The 18,154-nt window shown below is 42.2% G+C and overlaps 1 protein-coding gene across 1 annotated transcript in view; it reads right to left on the reverse strand.

Moving 5' to 3' along the window:
• Positions 1-14,782: 14,782 nt before the first annotated feature.
• Positions 14,783-18,154, reverse strand: part of LOC115056876 (USP6 N-terminal-like protein) — a 42,241-nt gene continuing 38,869 nt past the window's right edge. The window contains exon 16 of the mRNA XM_029523649.1: positions 14,783-15,201. Within this exon, the coding sequence (XP_029379509.1) occupies positions 15,135-15,201 (67 nt within the window). The 3' untranslated portion in view covers positions 14,783-15,134. The remainder of the gene's footprint in view (positions 15,202-18,154) is intronic.

An 18,154-nucleotide genomic window follows, 5' to 3' on the forward strand; every position in this document is an offset into this window, starting at 1 on the left:
AATTCAACTGATAAGTTTCTTGCCTGATCAAAACATTTATAGGAAAGTAAGTTGGCCCATACGAACATCTTCTGGATTTTAAAGGTGCTTTTGGGAGAAATGGCCCCGTTCAGTAATCCCACAGCTCGTGCGTCTCTGAACGCTGCGACATTAAAAGGAACTATTTTAAGCTCTGGTTCAGTTTGTTTGTTTTTTTTTTTACATCCTGGAAATAGTCGCCGCTCTTTCGTGGTGTTCTCCACCAAGAACTGCGCAGATAAAACAGAGGAGAGCATCATTCTGCCGTCACTCTGTGTTTTCTGTGGACGTGGTGAAATGGTGAAAAGTAAAAACCTTGGGAGACCCAGCAGCCGTGTGTCCAGTGTGTCGGCCGGCAGAGCTTCCACATCAGCGGCACTGCGGCTGCGTCCTGAAACGATATTACAGCAGAATGTTAGTGTTGAAATAAACAGCAAAAACCTTCCTGGCTTGTTTTGTGTTCTTTCACACTGTGTTCAGGCTGAACACACACTCCTCCTGATGTCTTCATACCTCTAGGCCGCAGCAAAAGGTCTGCGTGCGTGTGTGTATGTTGTGTGTTGCCTGTCTCGTCATATTTGTCATGCATAGTTGTGTTTAATTGCCGCTTCCCGACCGCTCTTGCATGAACTGCTGCATTAATTATGACAGGACGAAACAGAGACCAGAGAACGTGCAGCTCCAGTTACCGTTTAGTAACACACACCTTCGCATGTAAGTCGGGTTTTAAAGGGTCAGTTCACTCAAATTTCAAAAAACTGTGTTTTACTCTGTATTCAGTTCTGACTTTATCTTTTATTTAAGATATTTCTTTTAAGAGTCATTTAATTAATTATTAATTAATGGAAGTGATCAGAACATTAAAAGGTATCATGACGCACCATTCAAATCTAATTTTACACGAACATACAGTTGCTGTTTTTTCTCAAAGCAGATTCCAGCAGTGTTTAGACTGAATGTGCAACGAGTGCTTTAACACCAGAGTTTATTCAGTTTATAGGCAGCAAAACAAGGAAGGAAGTGGAAAACCAGCTGCTTTTCCCAACAAACTCTCAATGTTAACTGTTAGGTTAACTTTTGCTATCGTTGCATCAACAGTGTGCAGCATTAAACTCAATTCCTTCCATAATCAGGCTAAGCTAGTTCTAACCCACTTCAGTCACGAAGCCCTTAATGCTAACGCTGACTACTTAGCAGGAACAATACTTACAAACAGCTGCTTGAAAATGTGCCTGTGAAAAAGTAAAATGTCTGATCTACAAGTGACAACTAGACAAACCTCTGCTTTTGTCTTTGTTTCGCTAACTCCTCTTTTCAAAGCCAAAAAATACTTTTGCAAGAAATGTACTTGGTAAAATAGGAAGAATTAAAATAATAAAAAATGTGAGTCGCACTTCAGAGGACCTGATCAGATTGTTTCTAACATAAAGCTCAGTTTCTGTGTGGCTGCGGCCTCATCGTGTTAGCTGGTTCTTTTACACAGCAGGCTAGAAAACTAATTCACTTCACTAATTTGTCCACATCAGCAACAAGTCCAACCGCCGCGGTCTCTTCAGAGGATTCCACTTATTTCTGCAGACAAGGGTTATAATTGGGTGCCAGTTTTCCTTGTTGTGCGATGATGATGCCACACCCTGCTGTTGTGCGCTTACTGTGTACAGTACAGCACGATCAGTCCTGAGTCCACAGAACAAAGCCTGAATATACAGCCCCGACTTCCACCTGGGGAAATGAGCTTATGAGAGCTGACAAAAGGCCTCAATGCAGCGAGTGTTTACCCAACAGGCCCTGAGCTTTATGAGCATCAGCGAATGAAACGAGAGAAGTCGCAAAGAGAAAAGTCTAGAAAAGTCTAAATCTGTGTGTGAAATTTGACATTGAAATGAGATTGAAGAAGATGAAGTGCTGAATGAAGTCAAAGTGGAGGAGATGAGGAATGTCCGTGAAAACACCAAAGTTCAGATTCCTGATTACTGAAAGCTGAGCGCATTAAACTTCATAATCCCAAATTTATCTCAATCTCAATGCTTGCCATCTTTTTTTCGCGCCTGCAGGTGGTCTGAACTTTGCACATTGTCGTGTCATGACATTTTCCGCCACAGGGACCGTCCCACAGCTCAGCCGTCCGTCAGTCTGTCTCATGTAAATGTGTCACTCAATCCGCCGGCTGTCATCCGACACCAGCCGCTTCATTCCTGCACTGACTGCTTTTTCAATCAGCCCGAGGTTCTTGGGAACCGTTTTGTTGACTTCGTCGGCGGTCCGTCCTCTCTGAGTTGATGTAAATGTTTGAATAAGGAGGGATCTGCTGTCTCCCACGTCTTCAGATTGCAGTTCGGTTTCACTGTCGTGTTCATTTGATATCAATAGTCTCGTCCTCTCAGCTTTCTGTCTCTCTGCAGGACTCTTTTCTTCTCGCAGCAGCCTTTCATACGTCGACCCTCCAGAGACCAATAATGTCAACATGATCGTTCTGTGTACACGATTTTAAAGGAATCTGTACGAGATGGAAGACTGATAAGGGCCTCTCAGTGTTTGAACTCCGGAACAGGAGTCATAAAGACTGACAGCGGTCCAGCTCATCCCAAAGTTCAAACATAGCTCTTGTTTGTTGAGATGCGGCTCAAAAGATATTGTTCCTGCAATGCTGCTTATTCCAAATAGAAATAGAATTTATGATGTATAAGTGTCACCTGAAGGCGGTAACATCCCTCCTCTGGATCCATGAGGACACGTTTATAACGTTTCTTCGTGTTTGTTAATTAAAATACCTAAATGGTGCCGTATAACATGTTTGGGTTGACTATTTGAAGTTTTTCAGACAATTCACTTACAAATATGTCTGCTTATATGTAAGAAAAAATATTTTAAAGAAGAACTCACTCATTCATCCATCCATCTTCGAGAATCCCAGCTCACCAGTCCGTCAGATGGCCAACACACACAGACAGAGACCAACAACCACCTGGTTAAAGAGGAAATGAATAGAGACAATATTTAAGGATTGATTTTAGTTTTTATATTTGTCTGTAATAGGACAATACAAACATAAACACATATTTGTACTAATACCATAATATTCTAATATCTGTTGCACATACTTGCATAAAATTGTCTCTATCAGCCTTCTATTGTTGTTACTGAGCTTGTGTATGTGTGTTTCTGTTTGTGTTTGTGTGTGCTTGATCTCCTGGTACCTTGCTTGGCATTCACTGTGTGAGACCATCCATTTTATTCTCAACACAATTTATGTAACTCGACATTTGGGCTGCAGGGGATACTCTCAATGTGTGTGTGTGTGTGTGTGTGTGTGTGAGTGAGAGAGGTAAACAGAGACAAAGATAAGGAGGAAGGATGAGAGAGCGATACAGTCATGTTATGCAACCTTGCTGAAGTATTTTTTTGTGTGTGTGTGTGTGTCTGTGTTAGACCCCTGGTGCTGTGTTGGCACAAAAAGGGTGAGATGGTATGAGGCCAGTTAGCAGCAGCTGCTCACATCTTTCTACCAAAAACACTGCAGTTTATATAATCAGGCCTGGAAAACACATGCTGCAGGGACAACATGGAGTGTGTGTGTGTGTGTGTGTGTGTGTGTGTGTGTGCATTGGTTGAATGGTAATGTGATTTAACCTGCAGCTTATGTATATCCATTAACTTTATATACCATGCGAGTGCATTAAAGCATTCATGAGCTTTGTGTGCACGACACAACAAAGTGTGTGTGAGTGATTTCATATCTGAGACGCATGACAGAGTTTGAATTTCTACTGACAGACGTCACTGATGCTGTCACTGCAGCTTCAAGTAAAACAAAGAGATTTGAAGAAAAAACAGCAAAAGGGCCTCTCTGCTGTTGACACGGACTCAAACAACGAATGATTGCATTTTTAGTTCAGTAGAAATGTGAAACAGGTTCAGGTGAATAAAATGTGAGAAAGGTCACATTTCCTATAGTGGATGGAAGATGTTGAATGCTTTTCTTTGACAGCTGACGATTCCTCTGGATTCTACTACAACTGTCTGCAACAACATCAGGCAGCCAAAACAGCTGAGTGTTCTCCATTTGGATCATGTTAACACAACTCAACTCTCCCTTTCCTCCATGACGCAGAGAAAGGCTCCAAAAGCGTGCCATTAAATGCAAAAAGAATTTTAATCAGGGCTGTCACTTAATTATTAAGCGATTCCCATTAATGAGAAGCGGCAGTCTGAACCCAACAATATTAAACATAGAAAAACGTCTGACTTCAAGTCTTGTTGCATCAAGCTGTGTGAACATGTGTGTAGGGACTATTTGTGCAACAACAACACAATGCTGTTACGTATGAAGGAACAAAAACCTTGTGATGAAAAACTGCCAAAACAACGAAAAAGAACAACACAACAAATAAAGGATTACAGCCGAAAAAGCAAACTAAAGAAATGAGTTTCCCTGAGCGCTTCTGTCCGAGGACACAAATACACAAACCAGCTGTCCAGCTCGGACCAAACGGGATGCTGTGTGTGTGTGTGTGTGTGCAGCTGTGTGTTCAGTTAATCCCTGGCGGGCCCTCGCAGACAGCACTGAAAGTGTGTGTGGTGTTTGTGGGACTACACACACACATCTGGCATCATCAGTGTTATTTTTAACAACACAATAACTCATCATGTGTCGGACTGAGAAGCTAAAACAGGCCGGAGACGTTCTGGTGGTTCGGCCCGTTTGAGCTCCTGATCCGTCACCCCGTGAACTTTCTGCTCGTGTCACAACACATCTGACACGAGACGCCTGGACTCACAATCACAACAACTCATCGTCGTCAGGAAATGTGGGATTTAAAACAAACAGGTTAAAACGAGAAGTGACTAAATTCAATTTGATCTGTTAAGCTGTTTGTGTGTCCGTCTGTGTGTGTTGCCGACACTCAGGGACACCCGTGGGTCACGCAGCTGGTGACAGATGTAGCTTCATTTGGTTGTTGTATGTTTAATACACCTCATCAGCAGATAATCCGCTGCCTGAGGGAATCCAAATGAAGGCATTTAACTGAACAATGTGAGGAATAAAACTGGATTTTCTAAACGTCCGGTTCACTTTATATGTCATAAACAAACTTTTAACTCTTAGCTGCCGCTGCTCTGTTCTCAAATACCCCTCATCAAAAGAAGAAAGAAGTAGAAATTAGTCTCTGGACACTAAAAACTGTGCTGGGAAACTCATGTACGGAAGCAATGAAAACTGAATTTTGTATTAAATGTGAGCTGTACAAACTCAACTTGAGATTCAACGCAGGATTCAAGTGAAAATGTTTGACTTTAGAAAGCCAGTTTGAAACAAACTGTCATTTTTCAAGAGAGAGTTTAAATGAAAAAATGACCTGTGCAGTCGGGTGCCAGGCTGAATTTGAATTTACCTCCGATTGGGTGAAAAGGAAGCTGAACATTTCTATTAGAACAAGTAGGTGAACTGTGACTGCCTTATTTGTCATCCGCAGACTACTGATCATAATTCAATGTGGATTTTACGCACAAGACAACAGACCGGTGAGTCCCAGCTAGAAAACTAACAGCACGTCTGCACAGCTTTAGCTGCAAAGCGTCCCACCAAGCGAGTCCAAAATGAGATTGATGAGAGTCATCCGTCTCTGGGCCGCGACAGTCGGCACCAATTTTCACGGTAATCCATCCAGTACCTGTTGAGATACTTTATTCCTGAAGCAAAGAAACGACTAAAGACGACGACTAAAACAAAGAGAGGCCTTCTGTGGCTTCACGTCATCATTAACCTTCTATCCCCGCTCACGCAGAGCACTGACCCCTCAGTGACAAGTCACTCAGCTCATGATTTATTCAGCTTGTCAGTGATATTATTAATTTAAACTGCTTTTCTTTACTTTTTTTTTTTTTTTTTTCTCCTCGGGGCCAAACGTGTCTGAATCCACGTCTACAAAATCTACCGACACTGACAACCGAGTAACCGAGTAGGAGACTCAGATCATAAATAATGAAGCAGAGACAGCTTGTAGGGCCCGAGCTGCCGTTCTGCCACGTCAGCCTGCATTAAGGCGGCGGCTGATGAGGCCAGCAAAAGGTGGAATACGATCGTATATATTTTACCTACGCACTCACAATGTGGTGACAACATCGATGAGCGAGTCAAAATGCATTAGCAGGTACGTGAGAGGACAAGAGAGCAGCATGTGTGTGTCTCGGTATACAAACGTTCCTGCTGCGGTGTGTCTGACTAACAAACTGGATGTTTTGGAGCTCTGGGGGTTCACGCAGCTGCTGCTGTCACTGCTTGTGTTACGGTAGCTCACACTAGAAAGTGACAGCGAACAGGGAAGAGGATGAAAGACAAATCAGGATGTGAAATGTGATTAAAGCCGATGAAGTCGTGCGTCTGCTGAGATATCTGCTGTGCCATCAGAACGTTTATTTTTAGGGCCTCCAAAAAGCTGCTGCTTTCTAAAGTGGCTTCTTCTCTCTGTGAGCCACTTTTCTGATTTCACAGTTTGTGAAGCCACAAAAAACTAAAATGTGCTTTTTCATACTTGCTTTGCCCCCCCAGCTGGTTCAAAGTTTGCTGACCTCCATCTGGGAAGAGAAAAAAAAAACAAAAAACAGAAGAAATTAGCAATTAGCATCCGATCTCATTAAAGTGTAAAGCTCCATCGCTGCACATACTCACGTTTAATCCTTGATTCTTTAGTGATATGTTGGCGTTACCAACTCATTCATTCAGCTGGTGCTTTCACAATGTCCACTGGTTACAAAAGGAAGTCATGTTGTGTTGAAGTCTATGGGAAAATGTCCCTACTTCTCACACACATGTTTTCCCGATGAGTCCTATTTGGAAAATCTGCCTGACAACCAGGATTAGCACAGAGCGGTCCAGCTCCGCCCCTCACTTCTCCTCTAAATGTGGTAAAAAAACAAAACAAGATGGCCACCAGACAAGCTACAAAGCGGAGGATTGGAAACGGCAGCGCACAAACACAATGGGTAACATCAAGGTGTTTTTTTTTTTAAACGAGCTCAGAGAACGGGTGTGCACTTGGCTTTTGTTTTTTAAAGTCACCAATTTGTGAAATCATTTCTCAAATTAATCCGAAGGGCAAATAAACGGAGCAAATATCTTTTCTAATCAAAGCATTTGGCAGCACTGGATCTAATTAACGTGGGTGGAGAAAGCAATAAATACCCAAACGGGCTTTTCCAGTTGTGCTGAAGAAGAGAACTGTGCTATTTATGAACAAGGACAAAATTTTCAACTTCAGCTGGTTAACTTTGGATTCAACAAATGTTGACAGTTTTTCAGAAGGCCTCTCTCAGATTTTTTTGTTTCAACATTTGCTCAGCTGGTGTGACGGCGTTCCTTCCTGTCTGACATGTCTGGAGTCCAAAATACATAAACCCTTGTTTGTGTAAAGTGATTTATGTACATTTTGTTCTCTAGGTGTGTCATTATTTTCATGCCTCCGTGTCAAGAATGATCTGGTGTTTGTGTTCGAAGCTGGAAGTCTTCAGCAGAGGAGGCAAACGAGCCTAAACTGACCTTTTTTCCCTACAATGCATCGCGCTGCTTTAATAGTTAATGAAGAGAAAATCAAAGTTTATGTGATTTACACGTGATGAAGAACAGTTATTGTTCATCAAATGGTTGATTCAGTTTGAGTCTCTGACCAAAGATGGCCGACGTGCTAATTTGTTAGCTGTTTTTTATCCTGCCGTGGCTCCTGACTTGTACAAATATCTCAGAAAACAACATTCAAGATGAGTTGCAAAAGCTGAATTAAATTAAACTTCGACTCGCAATTCATATTTCCTTCTGCCATCCTGTCGTACATTTAATTCACCAAAAGTGTCTTTGCATTGGAGTAGGAAGCAGAAATGAGCGAAGTAAGAGCGAAACAAGGGACAGAGTGGGAAGATTAGACAGAGAAATAAAACTGTGATTTATAGAGGAAGGGGAGGGAGTCTGGCCTTGACGTTTAGTATCTCGATGAGCCGGTTCTCCTCTGCTTTATGTCACTTCAATCATTTCTCCCGCTCTGCACTCATCTGCCAGTCAATTAAGGCAAACGCCGGCAGGGAGGGCGGAGACTTGATCAATATTTTACAAAAGCAGCTCAGCCAGACAGACTGTGACATCAGACACACAAAGGCAGAAACTGAACATCTAGACAAAGATCATCTGAGGGAGAGAAAAATTAATAAAGATTGGCAGATATAAAAGATTTATTAGACTTCAACTACCAGTTGTTTGATGTCATTATACTTTAAAGAGCAGTTAGCTTAAAAGCTGTTAAATTGATATACGTGTCTTGACTGCTGTTGTGTGCTGATTTTGTGTAGATTTAAAAAAAAAAAAGTAAATGTTGAATTTGCATCATACAAAGTAGGATGAAACTTTAGTTAACAAGGGCACCAACATGGAGAGGAAAGATGTGAATGACTGTAATTAGATAAAGATGAGATTAAAAAAATTGCTTCAAGCTTTAAAAGATGAGCTGCTTTTTTACATTTCCTTCTTACCTTTCAATTTTTCAACCTCCCTACTCTGCCCGTGGGAATCAGCCGCAGGACAATACTAATAATTTGGACCACAAATGGGAACAATTCAGGAGTAAAAACTCTCCTCGGTTTCAAAATGGTCGGGTCAAATGTCAGAGGCAGAGGGAGCAACAATCGGATGAAGAGCTGGTGCATCATCTGTTGGAAAAACAAGAGATGAAAGACAAAAAAGCATATTGGAAATCTGGCATCCAACATGAGAAGCGTCTATCTGATGCTGTCCTGACATCACTACCGTCGCAGAGGAAGTGCACTGTCTATTTTAGTCGTTAGTTTTCCAGCTGGGTAGGGCCGGGTCAAGTGGAGTGGAGCAGTCTGCCTCACTATCAGCCGAATAGACAGGAACAGATTTGTGATTAAAAAAAATAATAATCTCTTAGAATGAATTAAAATTCATCCAAATCATGTAAAACCTCACTGACAGGACAGTTCATAGTGAGAAAATGTAATTAGTAAAAATGTTTTAAAATATAAAATGACGCAGAGTAAAACTGATGTAATTCAGTTAAATACACCACAATATTCCTGTGTGTATGTTTTAACACGTAAAAACCAGCAGATAGTTCTTACATTCAAATGAAATGACTAAATGAACTTAAATGGCAACTGAGCGTTCACCGAGCCAGAAAAAGAAGTGTGAGGAATTTCTGTATTGTTGCCACTGGTGCTGAAAAATAAGGCAATAAAGGGAATAAGTTCATGGTCAGAAAGCTTTTGTGTTAGATAAGAGCAGATCCAGGGTCAGCAGCTCTCAGCTCAGCTCGACAGTATCTGGATCTTTAGTGCTGGATCATTAGTTTAGCTGGACCTCGGCCTGTGCAGGATTATATTTTGGTACAAATATATTTCCCCTCGGGGCGTTCTGGTGGCTGAGCTGCAGGAGGGTGGACCACATGGACACACTAAGCCCTGAGCAGCAGGTTGCCGGTTTGACTCCCAAACGGATTCAACTCTATTTATATTTCCCTCTAAACATTAAGACCTTCAAATACCAAAGCCGACGCATTTTGAATTAGGTCTATTGATGTTTAAAATGATCTGATAGTTTTTTTTTTGTACTCTCAATCCAAAGAAACAAATATCTCAAACTGTGATAATACTGTGGCTTTGATTTCACAGATAGTGTTGGAGTGCGTTTGCTGCTGTGTTTATCGGTTTGGTCAGAGCGGTGATGTGATGTGCAGGCGCCGCGCTCCACCCAATCCGGCAATGATAAACTCTGGATTAAACATCAACCACGAGTCAACACACAGCGGCCGAAGCTGCCTTGACCTCACGTTCCTCAAACCTGTCAAAGGCAAACAGAGAATATTTAGCGGATGTGTGTGTGTGTTTACAGGGATTTCAGCAAAGCTTCCTTTTTCTCACCACAGTAAGACAGAAGAATACTCCCACGGGGAAAAGAGCAAAAAGGTTGCAGCTTTGTGTGTCTGTGTGAACACTAAAATGAGTTCCCAAAGGTGGGCAGCACCACAGCTGAGTGCTGACAACTTGTCTGTCATATTCTACTGGAATTAATGAGACGCACACACACACACACACACACACAATCCTATGCCGTTGAGCTAAATGTAGAAATATTTGGTGGTTAAACTTCTAAGCGTTCATTCAAATCCTCTTAACAAACAAATTATTCTGAGGTTTAGTGAAAGAAAAAAAAAGACACACCCCTAATTGAAGTAAAATCAAAATCAAATTAAAATCCCATTTTACTGGTTAGATTTTGTCTCGACATGCCGCAAAGTAATGTGAGCCAGATGAGGAAGTTGATTAAAATCTAAAAAAAAAAAAAACAAAACAAAACAGGAATTGCGGTTGACTAAAAAATGCAAAGCAGTTTGATGGCTATCGCATTTGAGAGAAGTCGATCTGGAGGAAGAAGAAAAACGACAGCTGGCAGTGCTGACTGTAAAATGTGACTTTAATTACATATTTAGTGGAGATCCACTTTTACTTTAGAAACTGTGGCAGCACTCTGGAGGAGAAAACACCCGTTTACAATCAAGTCAGCGTTGGCGGGTCCTCGTCATGGACGGGGGTGACGGCTCTGTAGCCTCAGATTTTAGCAGGCAATTGCACAATGACGCCATTTAGCATTCGGAGAGGGAGGGCCGGGCCGCTGCAGTGGATTTACCACCACATTCGTGTCACAAGCTCTGATTAGCTCAAACAGGCTCTCTCACTGTGTCAGGAATGAAACACAACTCAAATGAGCTTTGCTGCACAACAAACAAACCACAAGATAATGACACATACAATTATCACGTCAAGTAGCCATTCAGATGTTTTTGCTAAACTGTGAAAAGATCACTGTTGATTCTTGTTTTTCTGAAGTTACGCTTTCTCCCTTTAACCTGCAGGCGGCCCTGAACATGTAGCTGCTAAGAGGACGAAGGAGTGTGCATTTTGCACTGTGTTGACCTAAGTAACACAAATGTAAAAGTGAGACAAATTTAAAGTGGTTTGACATTTTGGGAAAGTTTTTTGGCTGTTTTCTTGTAGAGCAGAAGGCTGACGCCACTGTCGTATGTGAACACTAAGAATAAACCTGCAGCTGATTAGCTAAGCTTCACACAAGTACTGCAAAAGGGGAAAGAGAGCCACAAGCTAAAACCTCTAATTCAAACTCTCATTAGCGCATCATATTTTAGTTATTGCTTCTAAAAAAAAAAAAAAAAAAAAACGTAAGTAAAAATCTGTGGTTTTATGGCGGACGAAGGAGCTCGCATTTCCTGCAGCCATCCATCTATTATCTAAAAGCATTATGTGTTGGGGCTGGAGCCAAAACCAGCTGACGCTGAAAGATAAGAAATCAAATCCCAAAATGAGTCTGTGACGGAAATGTCACTTAAATCCAGCTTGGTTTTTTCCTTTCGTTCGGTCTGTGAATGAAATCAACTAAATATAATGTCTGACTGAGCTTCAGAGAGCTTCAGAGTGCTGATGACTGGACTTTTATGTTAAGTTGTAGCTTCAGATTTAGCGCAGAGACACGAGACTGGACTTAATCTTCTTCTTAACTCCTCAGATGGAGAAGCAAAACAAATAAACGTACTTCCCAAAGCCATTCCTGGAGGAAAATGAACGTTTTCAGAAAGTGTCCTGTAACTGTCCACATGGAGCATCATCATCACATGTTGCTGGAGGGAAATGTCGAACGGCGCCATGAGTAATTTCACAGATGATGCTGAACCGAGCTAAGGCGAAGCTGCACATCTGGAGAGGCCTGAGGTGTGTGTGTGTGTGTGTGTTTGAGAGTGACCAGGCCGCAGGGCGAGCGGCACACAGGATGCTCGCTCTGAATGCAGCCTCATCATCGCCGTCACCAACAGATGAATAGAGGGAAACAGATGCTACCTTCTGCTTTCCTGCCTGTCACTTCCCATTACCTCTGCAGCGTGTGTGTTTATGTAAGACGTGTGTCTGTGTGTAACGCATTTCGACTTTCCCTTTCTGCCCTCGTCAGCAGCTGGAAATGTTGCCGTGTGTGAGAAAGGGCGCGCCAGAACCGATTTTTCCTCTTAGCCTTTTTTTTTTTTCCCCTTTGCGAGTTCAGCCACATGTGAAGACTTTGACGTGACCTCCTGCTCTGTGAATCACTTCTCCCTTTTATCTTTAGGCAGGTCATCCAGGTATGATGCTCTTAAAGCGGACCATCACTGAAATAACACTGAAATAACACGAGCATCATGTTGTATTGAAGACTTGAAACTAGAGATTGAGAGAATCATTTGGACAATGTTTACCGTTTACCATTTTCCCATGGACTTCAATACAACATCTCTTAGACATCTCTTCACCTTTTAACCCCAAACTGTGATCTACACTGTAGAAACAACTTACTAGATGAAACGCAATTTTTTTTTGGTGAATGTGATTTCAGCCGAACAGTGTACTGAATCGGTTAAACTCCGAAACTCTTCACAGCGGCTCCAAACGGTGCCCTTGAACTGATAATTAGAATGAATCTCATGTAATTCGTGTCTGAGCACCTGAAGGGCGTCCTTCTGCTGTACGGCTCCTCCTCTGAGCTGCGGGGACATCAGGGATTCTCCTCCACTTTCCTGGGAAAGAAAGAAAGTGATGCTAGATTAGCTCAACAGACAGGATGTTAGAAAACAGGAGACAATTATTAACCTCAGGATCCTTTCTGCTGTGGAGAGAAATCTTTTTCAAGTTTCCTCCCGTCTGTGAGTGGAACTCTCAGTTTTCCCTTCTTTTTGAAACTGGTCAGGTCTGAAAGGTTGAGTGTTAATATGAGCAGCATCCTAATTATAGAGATGTCCACATTAGATAAACTGCACTTCATGGTTTCAATTGTCCATTAAGAGGTGCAATTCATTTCTTAAGTAATCATGAATATGATCTTTCCTAATGCTCCTTAAACCTTAAATATATTATGTAATGATGTATGATGGCCTGCTGCGTAGCGGCTCAGATTCTACATTATAGATTATGCTTTGTGCCTAACTTGGTGATTGGGTTGGAAGGTTGGATAAAAAGGGACGATAGACTGAGAAATAGTTATACAGAGATGTAAATGGAGTCGTTTTTGAAGGAATTTCCTCCCCCCCCCCCCAATGTTTAGTCTTCGCCTGTTTAATGAAAAAGTGCTTTGTAAGAAGGGCACATGGTGGATATATTTACTGAACTTTCTGCTCCCAGACAGAAGACAAGCAGGCAAACACAGCAAAAGAACGTCACTTCCAGGGCAGAGCTAATAATGACACGTTATCCGCCTAATGTCCTTCCAGCACCTGCCAAACAGCAATTTTCCTGTGACTCTTCATGTGAAGCATCACAAAGACAAAACATTTGCCACTACAACAAATCCCCCTGGAAAAGAAACACCATGTACATCACTGCTCAAAAATACTCCTGATGCTCATTATGTGAACTACAAACAAATGAGCTTGATTTGTGGTGTCATTTGTTGTTTTTGTGGCACAGAGACCTCCTAAAATAAAAAATAATCATCAATGCAGGATAACAGTATTTTTAAATAGGAAAAGTGTGCAATGTTTAACTCAAATGAGATTCATTTTCTGTTCCATTTTACATAAAGTTCACGGTGAATAGATTCATTTTCCTGTAAATCCAGTTACAAAATACACTTCGCAGCAAATTTAAACCTCTAAGTAGAAGGTTAAAGCTTAATGTTTTTCTTGGACACCGAGTGCTGATGTGACGCACTGAAACTGAGGTATGTGACCCCTGTGCCCCCCCAACCGCCACTCCCCCCGCCCCATTTCTGGCCCGGTTGTGCAGTTTGTCTTTGATCCTGACCTACCAGGTCAAACCGTTACAAGGTTAGAGTCTGCTCTGCACAATCCGAAGCTTTTAATAGGTCACTACTGCGATAGCTCAAGAGAGAGAGAGGATAAAATATGTAAGTTAAATGGAAAAGGAAGTTGTTGAAATACTGTTCCCATAACCTCTTCCTCCTTCGGTGTTCACCTGCTCGTTTGTCACTGCGCCAAGAATCAGCGTGTTCTTGTTTCAACACACAGCCTCCCTCCATCTGCTGCAAATCCAGTTAGCTGTGTTTTCTCTCCCAGCATGACAGATTAGCACTGATACTAACTCAAGCTGCAGATCAGTGTTAATGAATAGATGGACACTCGGACTTACAGATAATAAATAAGTGTAAAGCAGACAGTCTGAACTGAATGAAACCGTTTAAACACAAGCAGTAAGAGGAGAGAGTCTAAACTAGCACCAACGCCAACAGTCAACAATCAGTTGAAGTAAAAGAGATCCTCTTACCTGAATCAGAAAATCCCATAACCGTCTTCTGAAGGTGAGTTCAGACCAAACGGGATGAATTTCAAACTTGGCAGAACTACATTCAAAGTCAACGGAAAAGATGAGAACTCCAGCAAAACATTTGCATTTCAGTCGTACCAATACGAGAGGAAGAACGGGAGGGAGAAGGGAGAGTTCCAGGCCATTTCTGAGATCAGTCATCCTGAGCTGCGTGTTTTCATCCACCTGGTTTTATTTGCATCATCAATTTGCACAAAACAAAACAAAAACAAAAACAAACAAAACCCAAATACAAAGCAAAGCAAAACACAAAAACCATTGCAAAGATATTTCATGCTTGGTTTCATAACAACACACACACACACCATGTGTCCAGAAAGACATCCTCCTAAATAAATAACATCTCCATGAGAAAAATTTATGAATATTTTATTAGTGCAGACTACTTGAGCCAATAAAAACAGTCATTCTTACACATGGGCCAAGTCAAAAAATAGACAGCACCAGCTCAGTGCACAGAAACAGCCAACAGTGCAAACACAAACACAACACAAACTGCTGAAAACAATCAGCAGGTCGCAGATTCTGTCAGAAATCTGGCTTTACATCTCGACATGATCTCATCTACACAATCTGGGTCACATCCAATGATCTGCACTTTAGATCCACGCAGGTTACCCAGGTCCCAGATCAAACAAGATCATGTGATGTACATCACTAACCAAAGTGGCTTCATAGTGTAAACATGTAAGAATGTAAACTCATACATTTTATTCTGTCCGTCTTCTTCGGGGTCAGATCAGCGTCGACTCCCTGAAATTCCTGGGTGGGACACTGATCTGATGTTTGGACGGCAACTCCCTGAAACAGAAAGACGGATAAATAATAATTCTAATAGTAACAATCAGAACCTTCAGAGAAGATGCACTAAACAAATCCAAAGTCCGTGGTTGGTGCTGAAAAAAAAAGCAAAAAGAATTTTCAAGAAATGCCAAGAAACAGGAGGCATTTTGTTTTTGGTGTGGGCGCCTGCAGAACTCTGATACTGCCCGGACAAATTTAAAAATCTGTAAAAAGGAAGAAAAATACATAACAGCTTTTTCTGGACTCAGTGACCTCATCTTTCCTGTCAGAGCCGTTTTACTCTGCACCGTAAAACATTTACAGGACAGTCTGCCTCCTCCTCGCTCTGCTCCTCAGATTAAACCATCTGCGGCTGAAACTGTGGGAGCACGTCTCTTTTAGAGTGTGCGTTTGATTGCCTTAGAGTCGTTTAGCCTGAGTTTTATTGTCTGTTGGAGTCAACTTGTGTGCGGTGATTATCCTGAGCAGGTTAGCTACGGCGGCTTTAGCTGCGTGTGACTGGAGACAGACTCAACCTGGTGGCTAACAGCCATTCAGCGCGGCCTGCCCTCAGTCTGGCTGTCCCACAATACAAAGTCTGTGGAAGTTATTCAGTGGGAGAACCGACACTATGGTGATGGTGCTGGTAACGCCATCACCACCAACACCAAAGTGTGGAGCTCCCAGCGAGACGGGCCCCATGCCATTCAGTCCGCAGCCTTTGAATGTTTATGCCAAAAGAAACGCAGCGAAAAAACTGAAGTGCATGCAACAGGACAGAAGCCGAACAAAAAAAAATAACATATGGCACAAACGAAAGCTCCCAAAAAACACACACCCTCCAACCACCCACAGAGAAACTTAAAAAAAAAAAAAAGAGACCTTTGTCACCAGCACAAAGAAACGGTCTCCCACAATCCCTGTGGTCTGGACCTGCAGGAATAAAGACCTGCTAACGGCCTGTAGAGACTCATTTAATGCGGGAGCCGCTTCCTCCATTCAAAATCTATCATTTCAATTAAGTCAGAGACTGGACGCTGCAGATATTACCACTTATATTAAGAAAGGCTATTTTCTGTTAAATAAAATGTGACATTTTTGATGACTGACCGAGAAAACAGATACCAAAATGATTCAGCTCAGTGTTGCTTACTACTTGGACTCCACGTCAGATACGGTCGGCAGCGGATAAGAGGAGCTCTGAGAAGAGTCAAGTCAAACCACGTCTTGAAGATGTTCTCGACTGATTAGTTTGTGGGCTGTGACAACATTTGATAATGATCGTAAAACCCACAGATACTGTTCAGCTTCAGCTCTGCTGAGGTTGGAGCCACAGTTCCTGTTGTCTGTTCTGCATCTGTCAAAAACATCCTCGAGCCCTCCGAGGAAAAAAACCGAAGATGATATCAGTCGCGTCTATCAGGGGCTGTGAACTAGATGAGCTGTCCTGACATGTTGGGGCCTGAGAAACAAAGTTGTATAAGCTCCAGTGGCCCCACATTAGGGTTCCACTATGCAGTACCCCCCCCCCCACCTAGTTAATATGTTTTCCATTCATAAGGAGTCATAATGGAGCTACTAAAACATTTAGACCAGGTGTCAAGTTGGGACCATGCTGAGATGGCTGAGCAACATAGTCAGGTCAGGGGAGCTCCGTCTCTCCTTTTCGCACAAAGACACACACACACACAGTCACGTGAAGTCTATTGTGTGCCTGGTACAGTAATGGGAAAGTGTTTGCCAGGTAACATCAGTCAGGTGAACTAAGCTCAGGTTGCTTCTGTTTCTCAGAGGCTTTGTCAGAGTCTGTGCAAACGTACAATCAGACAATGTTACAAGTAAACGGTTACACACACACACACACAAAAGGTGTACATCATGCACGAGACATAGAAAAACTTATTCTGTACAAGCACACACTTGTATAAATATCCACAGTCAGGCATGCAGGACACAGACAAACACACAAACACCTGAACAAAAGGAGTGATTATTACCTCTCCGCTCCAGCAGACATACATCATGTATAATTTAAATTCAATTACACTGTAAAGAGAAGAGAGGAAACTGTAGAGAGGAGCACAGGAAGGCATAACGGGCTGCAGCAGTAAAACCTCTCTTTAAAGTGACTGTAGATCTTTTTATACAGAAATCCTGCTACATTAAAGACAAGACCCTCCATTATGCTTGTTTACACTGAAAACAAAGCGAGCATTTGCGAGCGGCAAACTAAAGCAGATACTTTAAACGACGACGGCAGATGAGCGGAGGTGCTTCATCTAGCTGAGCACACTGCGACTACTTTTACTTTGTGTGCACAGATTTGCTACTAACATTCCTTTTAAACATACATATGTCTTCTTTTACATCGAATAATGTAATTTATATTAAATATCTGAATGAACACCACTGAGAAATATCGATAATATCTAACTGGGAGTTTGTCTCCAACCGCCTGGCTTGGCGGGCGATATAAATACTGTGGATCTGGATGACGGCCGAGCCAATTCTGTCTTCACTAATGCATAAAAAGACAAGATGACATCAGATTCTAATTTTATATAAACTGCTGTCAAACAAGTCACACAACAATTGGCTGGAGAGAAAATGACTCAAGGTGAGGGCTGAAGTTTACACCTCTCCCCCTTCCTCCTGGCAGAGGTGGATGGGGGGCTGGAAATGTAAACAACTTGGGATGAGAAAGAGGAAGAGATCTTTTTTTTTTTGATGTTTTGTCAAAGCTTTCTGACCTGCTCTGTCGTTTCATTAATGTCCATCTGACAACTCGGTGACAAGCGCTTTTCCCCAGAGAGAGAGAACAGACTCGGCAGTTCACCACAAACCTTCACATCCTGTCCTCAGCAGGTGTTCATAGTCAGATGCAATCTGAGATAGGGGCTGGAGGAATTACTGAAGTTACCAAAGACTTCTAGAGTGACAGTTCATTTGCAGAGGGGGAATTTAGATCAGG

This window comes from Echeneis naucrates, chromosome 16, assembly GCF_900963305.1.
Source record: "Echeneis naucrates chromosome 16, fEcheNa1.1, whole genome shotgun sequence".
NCBI lineage: Eukaryota > Metazoa > Chordata > Actinopteri > Carangiformes > Echeneidae > Echeneis > Echeneis naucrates.